The following is an 8,621-nucleotide window of genomic DNA, read 5'->3' as shown; positions in this document are numbered from 1 at the left end:
GCAGAACTGGCATTTCAACTTGGACTTTTCTGACTTTGAAGCCTGTGTTTTTCCTTCTACATTTCACCACCACATGGTTCATACCTTGTAATTCCTGAATTTCTCCACTTGCATCTCCCTGACCTGATCCTGAGGTATAGCAGAAAAACCCAATGATAATAGTGTGAGGGTTCAGAGTAGATTTTAAGTATTGGCCATTGGGCTGAACAACTTCTACAAAGCAGGCCAAGTGAATTCCATGAGATTCTAAGTGAGTAGGTTGAGTTTCAAGGACCAGGATCCTACCCTAGACACATCCCATTCCTATACTGGGTTTGACTCAACCACTTGCCAGGAAGTAATCACATCTCCTGACATAGTGCTCTGACATTCATACTGACTTCAGTCCTTCTTAGGTGGCATTTACTCATGTAATTAAAAACTGTTTTACATCAAGCTCTTCTGCTGGTCTGAAAAGGCCTGAGTGTTTATTTACTTAAGTCTGAAAGTTGATCATTCATGGTGTTGAGTTCTCCCAGAGTGGCCCTAGACATCCGGGGACTGGGACTTAGGTCAAGGAGATCTTGAGATGGGGCAGAAGGCTCACTTGTAGTCTGAAAACAAAGCAAAAGAAAGTGTCATGTAGTTTATCATAGCTTTCTCCCCATAGACTTTCCTTTGTAGAGGGGAAGATCCTATTCGGATACATTTTGAGGAAGAATTCTCCATTCAACAGGCAACATTAGTATGACTCCCATCTTACCACCTACATAGGTTCTTGCTTAATGAGGTAATTTTCTTATAATTTATTAATAACTTAATAACATTAACTTTACGTTACTTTAACAGTTTAATATTAACATTAATGTTAACGTTAATAACATTTAATGACATAAAATTATTAAGGCAAGTACTCTACAGCATTAACACCACTCCAAATTATCAATGCATATCTCCCTGTTTTTAAGAGCTGCTTTAGGTAAGCCTTGCTTCTTACTATAATTGGTAAAATGTTCAATTGTTTATTTTATAACATTTCTAATCACTTACATTGGTGACTTCCTTCTGGTTCTTATTTTGCTCCAAAATCCTTTGTTGGTTTCTAGTAAATCTGTTTAAATGATCAAAATACATGTGTTTTTAAAAAATATATGAAATGCTATAAAAGTCTAACAATTATTATTACAGAAATCTTTAGGAATGAAGAAATCAGCCTCATTCCCACACAATTATCAGTAAAATACTTTTAATAACTTTTTTCCAGCTTATAGATTATTCATACCCTCAAGAGAAAACTGTGAGAAAATAAAAAAGCATTTTTAAAGAAATCCCATCACCCAGAAATTAACTCTATTAACATTATTCCAGTATTTCATTTATAAGTACATCTATTTTTAAACTTAGTTGAAATGATACTTTACATAATTCTGTATCCTAATTTGATTATGCTGTGAGAATTTTTCTAATTGAAATACCATTTTTAATGGCTATATTTTATCTTATGAATCTATCACACCTTTAACCACTCTATTAGCAATTATTTGTTTTCTATTTTGCCATTATATATAATTTTCCAAAATATTCAAATATATTTAAAGTATTTTCACTATTTCACTGTTTTTATAAGACACTTAATACATACCAAAAAATTGACCTTTTACAACTCTGATTTAATCTTAAATTGTTTGTCCACTGAGAGTAAAGGAGTATAAATGAAAAAGATTAGAGAAGTTGGCCAGGTGCAGTGGCTCCCGCCTGTAATCCCACTATTTTAGGAGGCCAAGGTGGGTGGATCACCTGAGGTTGGGGGTTCGAGACCAGACTGGGCAACATGGTGAAACCCCGTCTCTACTAAAAATATAAAATTAACCAGGCATGGTGGCGCACACTTGTGATCCCAGCTACTCGGGAGGCTGAGGCAGGAGAATTGCTTGAACCCAGGAGGTAGAGGTTGGATGAACTGAGATCGTGCCATTGCCCTCCAGCCTGTGCAACAAAAGCGAGACTCTGTCTCAAAAAAAACAAAAACAAAAAAACAACAACAAAAAAGAAACCAGAGAAGTTGAAGGCAGAAGTCCAAGGTTCAAGTGTCAGTGTTAGTACCCTGTAGCTACATGACTAAGGATATGACTCCCTGAACCTTGGTCCAGCTGCTAAGAGGGAATACATTTGAACTATTTCCTTGGAAAGTTATTTTCAGGGGTAAAAATAGCACAGGTGGATGAATGTGGAAATGCTTGGCAAACTGAGATTTGCTTTAGAAACATATAGTATTACTGTTATGACCATTTGACTTCATGATTCTAAACACTTTAAAGTATAAGAGTTTATACTGAATCTGCACACACAGTTGAATGACTTTCCGAAAACAGGTGCTTTTAAATTCCATCTAGTTAGGCTGGGCGTGGTGGCTCACGCCTGTAATCTCAGTGCTTTGGGAGGCTCAGACAGGTGGATCATTTGAGGTCAGGAGTTTGAGGCCAGCCTGGGCAACATGGCGAAACTCCATCTTGACTAAAAATACAAAAATTAGCCAGGTGTGGTGGCATGTGCCTGTAATTCCAGCTACTTGGGGGGCTGAGACAGAGAATCGCTTGAACCTGGGAGGCGGAGGTTGCAGTGAGCCGAGATCATGCCACTGCAAGCAAGACTTCATTTCAAAAAAAAAAAAAAAAAAAATCCATCTAGTTATAGCGTTAGCTTCTCGTGTTCTAGTCAGTTATGTGCTGGGTATGAACAACCTTCCTAGATCAAGCCCTGAGTAACAAATTTCAGTTTCTTTATTTGTACAACTATTCTCTGGATGTAATGAGTGGAGACTTTGGGGGATGCTGGAATAGGGTATGTGTATTTTGCAAGTGGATGGATATGAATCTTTGGGGGCCAGAGAGTGAATTGTGACAGGTAGAGTAACACGTACCCTCATAAAGATACCGACATCCTAGTCAACACAACCAGTCAATATGTTAGGTTACATGGCAAGGGGAAGTTAAAGGTTGAAAGAAGAATGAAGTTTACTAGTGTTAAAGGAAAATAAATCTCGGACCCCAAAATCACTAAGCCAAACGGAAAAGTCAAGCTGGGAGGTTCCTCAGGCAAATTTTATTCCTAAATCAGACAGTTACAAAGATAAAAAGCTATCTACCTCTCCCACAATTTGCCCATGAGAAAACTCCTTGTGGGCCTCAAGATCTTTACCCTAAAACAGTTCTGTTGAATTTCACCCTGGCAATATAAATTGATAGCTTATCTTCATAGGTACAGGACAAAGGACAGAACTGACTGCTTCCTCTGCCCCACTGCTTATGTAGAAATGCAGATTCACTGAGCCAGACTAAGGCATGAGTGACTAATTCTCTAGCCCCTTCTCACATGTAAATTATGTACTCAGTGAAAGGCTGATCAAAGACTCAAAAGAATGCAACCCTTTGTCTCTTATCTATTTATAACCTGGAAGCCCCCTTCCCTGCTTTGAGCTGTCCCACCTTTCCAGATGAAACCAATGTACATCTAACACATATTTATTGATGTCTCATGTCTCCTGAAAAATGTATAAAACGGAGCTACGCCCCCACCACCTTGGGCACATGTTATCAAGACCTCCTTGAGGCTATGACAGGTGCATCCTTAACCTTAGCAAAATAAACTTTCTAAATAAACTTTCTAGATTTTTCTTCCCACTTAATCATGAGTGAATTAAGAGAATCCATGAATTAAAACCTGTAGCTATGGGCCAAGAATGGTGGTGCACATCTGTAATCCCAGCACCTTAGGTGGCTGAGGTGGGCGGATTGCTTGAGCTCAGGAAGTTTGAGACCAGCCTGGGCAACATGGCGCATGCAACCCTATCTCTACCAAAAAATTACAAAAATTAGCCATGCATGGTGGCTCATGCCTTTAGTCCTAGCTTCTTAGGAGGCTGAGGTGGGAGGATCTCAGCTCAGATACTTTCGGTTCACACTAGAAAGCTGCCCTTAATTGGGAGATTATCCTGGACTGTACAAATGAGTCCAATGTAGTCATAAAGATCCTTAAAAGTGGAAGAGAGAGGCAGAAGTCAAAGTAAGAGTGATTTGATATAATCAGGTCTGAACTAGACACTGTTAGCTTTGAAGATGAAGCAAAGGGGCCATAAGCCAAGGAAAGTGAATAGCCTCTAGCAGTTGCAAAACGTAAGAAGATGGATTCTCCTCTGGAGCATCCAAAAGCAGATAAAACAGGATAAGCCACTAAGTTTGTGTTAATTGTTACAGCAGCCAGAGAAAACTAGGAAACTAGTATCTTTTCTAGAGGCAAAATTTCTCTCTGAATCTTAGGATATAAGTGTTTCACAGTTGCTTTGGTACAAATGGTTCAAAGTCCAGTCAGAACAAGCTGTTCACAGAAGTAATCCAATCTCCTGAGAGGAGACCAAACAAACACAAGCTACCCCTTGGAGGAAGACTGTAGGCCATGGTCTTATGGTTTGCAATAGAATTCTCCAAGATGAAAGCCAGAACGCAGCACTCTACTGAAAATGTTGTTTTCCTTGGATATTTTTTTGCTTATAAAAATTTGTTCCACAGAAAGTAGGGTAGCAATTGTGAGTTTTTTCAGTGTAAGAAAGCAAGCATGGTGGCCAGGCGTGGTAGCTCATGCCTATAATCCCAGCACTTTGGGAGGCTGAGGAGGGTGGATCACCTGAGGTCAGAAGTTTAAGACCAGCCTGGCCAACATGGTGAAACCCCGTTTCTACTAAAAATACAAAAAACTAGATGGGCATGGTGGCGTGTGCCTGTAATCCCAGCTACTTGGCAGGCTGAGGCAGGAGAATCACTTGAACCTGGGAGGCAGAGGTTGCAGTGAGCTGAGATCATGCCACTGCACTCCAACCTGGGCACTCCATCTCAAGAAAAAAAAAAAGAGAAAGCAAGCAAGCATGGTTCCTAAGCTCACATCTTCAGTCAATGCCCTTCTCTGAATAAACACACAGTAAGTATGAGACAGTGAAGGAAAGAAACTGCCGTTTCATAGCTACTGGTTTTTATGTTTCTTTGTTTTTGAGACAGAGTCTCACTCTGTCATGCAGGCTGGAGTGCAGTGGCACAATCTTGGTTCAAGATTTGTGCAGTGGCACAATCTTGGTTCAAGATGCAACCTCTCCCTCCTTGGCTCAAGAGATCCTCCCACCTCAGCCTCCTAAGTAGCTGGAACTGAACGCGTGTGCCACCATGCATGGCTAATTTTTGTAAATTTTTGATAGAGATGGGGTTTCGCAATGTTGCTCAGGATGGTCTCAAACTTCCTGAGCTCAAGCAATCCACCCACCTCAATCTCCCAAGGTGCTGGGATTACAGATGTGCACCACCATTCTTGGCCCATAACTACTCGTTTTATTTCATGGATTCCCTTAATTTACTCATGGTAAGTGGGAAGAAAAACCTAGTCAATAAATTAGAAGGTTAAAAGGGACATTGGTGCAGAGGAGGAGAAGAAATTACTATTTAATAGACGTCAGTGTGCTAGCAGTTTGCTAGGTGTTTTCATGTATATTATCTCATTTAATCCTCAAAAAAAGCCCAACACTCTAAACAGGTATTATTACCCTATTTAATAGATTAAAAAAAAAAGAGAGAAAAAAAATCTTAGAAAAGTTCTACAACTTATCCAAAATCATCAGCTAGATTTGAATCCAGGCCTCTTCACCTGTTTTACTTATGTCAGACTAGTCTCATTCTTTTTCCGCTGATTAGAAATACAGTCACTATGCAAGCAGACATTCCCAGTAATTCTCAACAGAAACAGTGCCCTTAAGGGTGTCTTAACATGTCATTTTATTATTATTTCTTTTAGAGGTGGGATTTCACTCCATCACCCAGGCTGGAGTGCAGTGGTGTGATCATAGCTCACCACAGCCTCAAATTCCTAGCTCAAGCTATCCTCCCACCTCAGCCTCTCTAGTAGCTAGGACTACAAGCACCCACTAGAACCATCACACCCAGCTAATTTTTTTATTTTTTGTAGAGACAGGGTCTTGCTATGTTGCCAGGAGTAGTCTGGAATTCCTGGACTCAAGTGATCCTCCTACTTTGGCCTCCAAAAGTGCTGGGATTATAGGAGGGTGCCACCGTGCCAGGCTGAAATGTCACTTTAACTAGGAGAAAGACCTCTGGCATTTACTGAGTAGAAGCCACACAAGGGAAAACCGTCCCACCCCACATGCCAATACCTTTCCTATTGAGACAGGAGAATCTAGAAAGAGGGGTCTTTTGTAGGTCCTCTGATAAGAATGCTGAGTAATTGGTGGTGAAAACAGAACTGGAAGAGGGGCAAAGAGGGTACATGATCTGCTCACCTCTCATATCCAAGGATGGCATTATTCAAATCCTCATTCACCTGAATTAGCTCAACAGTTACATCTTCGTTCTCCACCACCACTAGCAGGTCCATGATCCTCTCCTGCATCTCCCGTCCTGTTTTATAGAGTTTCTGTCAAAGAAAGGAGAGAGATTTCTTCTTCCATGCCTGGAACATTCTATAAAGACATCTGACTCACCAATCTGTGCATACCTACAGTTGCCTCCACATTAAGTCACCTGTGGGACACTAACAAACTACTTCTATAAATGGCTCATACTTCCTATTGGAAGGCAGTGAGTCATAAATTGATTATATTTTCCTTTAAAAATCAAAATAGGTGTCATAAGAATAATATGGTACATTGAAAATAATGCTGGACCAAAACCCAGAAGTGTTGTATGGGAATTCTAGATGTAGTGCGTATTAGCTGTGCCATGTTGGAAAAAAAAAAAAAAACATGTTTTCTAAATCTCAGTTTTCTCATTGATAAATGAAAATTATACCCCTTGCCACATCTACTTCAAGGGTTGACGTAAAAATCAAATGAGATGTGTGTAATGAGGAACTCTATAACTATAAAGAATAAACATAAAATGTTATTGCATTATTAGTGGTAGTAGAAGTAGTTACAATACATTTACAGTGGCATTATTTTATTTCCTGTTATGTTGTACTTAAAACATTTAAAGTTTATGGTTATATCACAGTTTGAGGCAAACTAAACCAGGATTAACAAGCAAATCATGAATATCCTTATTTGGACTACCTAGAATTACTGCATTAAACCATTAATCCACCTCCCAAACCCATGGGTTTTTTTTTCATAAGCTTCAGAGCCATCTATATCAGATGTACTGATCCAGAATCGCTAGGGTGGGGGTCTGAAAATCTACATTTCTTTAAACAAGCACCCCAAAGCGTTTCTTATGTACAACGATATTTAAGAGCTGCTGCCTTACAACTGACTTCCTTCCAGGCACACCTTCAATTAACCTAAGGTGCATAAAACTGATATTAGTATTTCCTCAATCTCACCTTGGCTAGAGTTTGTCTATGTAATAGTACATTAACATCAGGCAAAAACACAGGGATGCTGCTTCTCTCAACAAAACTTCCTTAAACACCGCACAATCACTATTGGCTTTTTTCCTTCAAGAAAGAAAGGCCTGCTGAAAAATGTATGCTTCATGAAACCATTTAGCAGCTCAAATAATCTATTACAAGACTGCTGACAGGAAATCTCTAAACAAATAAATCAAACTATTACCAACTGGCATTTAGACTCAAAGATAAAAGCCACTACCCTCTACAAAATCATAACAAAAATATTTAAAAGACAACATGACATAAAAACAAAAAACAGTGAGTTAGACAGACGGATGATAGACAGAATCTCTGATTTTACACTTGTAATGTGCCACCAGAAAAACCATCTGATTTGCTAACCACAGGGCCACCTTTCAGGAACAGTATAGTGCAGGGGTCAACAGCATTCATAAAGCTCCAGATAGTAAACATTTTCTGGTTTGTGGGCCATCTAGTCTTTGCTGCAACTACTCAGCTCTGCCACTGTAGTGTAAAAGCAACCCTAGAAAATATATATAAATAACTGGGTGTGGCCATCTTCTAATAAAACAGATATAGGTAGCAGGCCAGATTTGGCTCATTTATATTCCCCTGGTATAATGCAAAGAGAAAAGACTCTGGACTCAGCAGTCTAAAGGCATCTCCCATACAATATGCCTGCTTTGGAATTTGGGGAAATATGACTAAAATTTAGTTGTAGGTTTTGTTTTTTAATCTATAATACAAGAAGAATAGTTACCTTGTAAGGTTGTTGTAAGAATCAGCAATGGTGTTATTGAAATCCCACAGTGTCTGGCATACAGAGGTAGCAGGCAGTAAATAAATGTATTATGGGTGCTTGTTGACAAGGTCTCACTAGAAGCTCAACTTGATAACGAATACAATCCTGTAACAAGCTATTATCCAGACCCGATCTTATACAAAGGAAAGAATTAAGAATGGCATTTAATATAACCCCCATAATGAATGGGAACTTTTCCTTTGTTCTTGCTTTAGAGAGTGTACAGAAATTGTTCTTCTTGTTGCTCACTGGCAGCCTTGCTAGAGCAATGTCAAGATCAAGGGAATGCAATGGCTAATACCTATGACAAAAATGTAGAAATTAATTGGAAATGAATTTGAAGGCAACATCAATTGCCCTCAATCACATGAAGACACTCCCTTTGCCCTTTCAAGAAACAGATGGAATGGCAACATGAAAGGAATAGCACATTTCA

General features: G+C 39.3%; 1 protein-coding gene across 3 annotated transcripts in view; it reads right to left on the bottom strand.

The window, feature by feature from the left end:
• Positions 1-8,621, bottom strand: part of TOM1L1 (target of myb1 like 1 membrane trafficking protein) — a 58,414-nt gene that overhangs the window by 19,064 nt on the left and 30,729 nt on the right. For all 3 annotated transcript variants that reach the window (XM_012463588.2, XM_021666790.2, XM_012463592.2), the window contains exons 8-10: positions 6,314-6,447; positions 1,030-1,090; positions 476-593 (exon numbers count right to left, since the gene is read on the bottom strand). In XM_012463588.2, coding sequence (XP_012319011.1) covers positions 476-593; positions 1,030-1,090; positions 6,314-6,447 — 313 coding nt within the window. The remainder of the gene's footprint in view (positions 1-475; positions 594-1,029; positions 1,091-6,313; positions 6,448-8,621) is intronic.

This window comes from Aotus nancymaae, unplaced genomic scaffold (assembly GCF_030222135.1).
Source record: "Aotus nancymaae isolate 86718 unplaced genomic scaffold, 86718_ANA_hifiasm-v0.15.2.pri h1tg000072l, whole genome shotgun sequence".
Lineage (NCBI taxonomy): Eukaryota > Metazoa > Chordata > Mammalia > Primates > Aotidae > Aotus > Aotus nancymaae.
The sequence above is the reverse complement of the archived record's forward strand: the minus strand, read 5'-3'. Positions and strand labels throughout refer to the sequence as shown.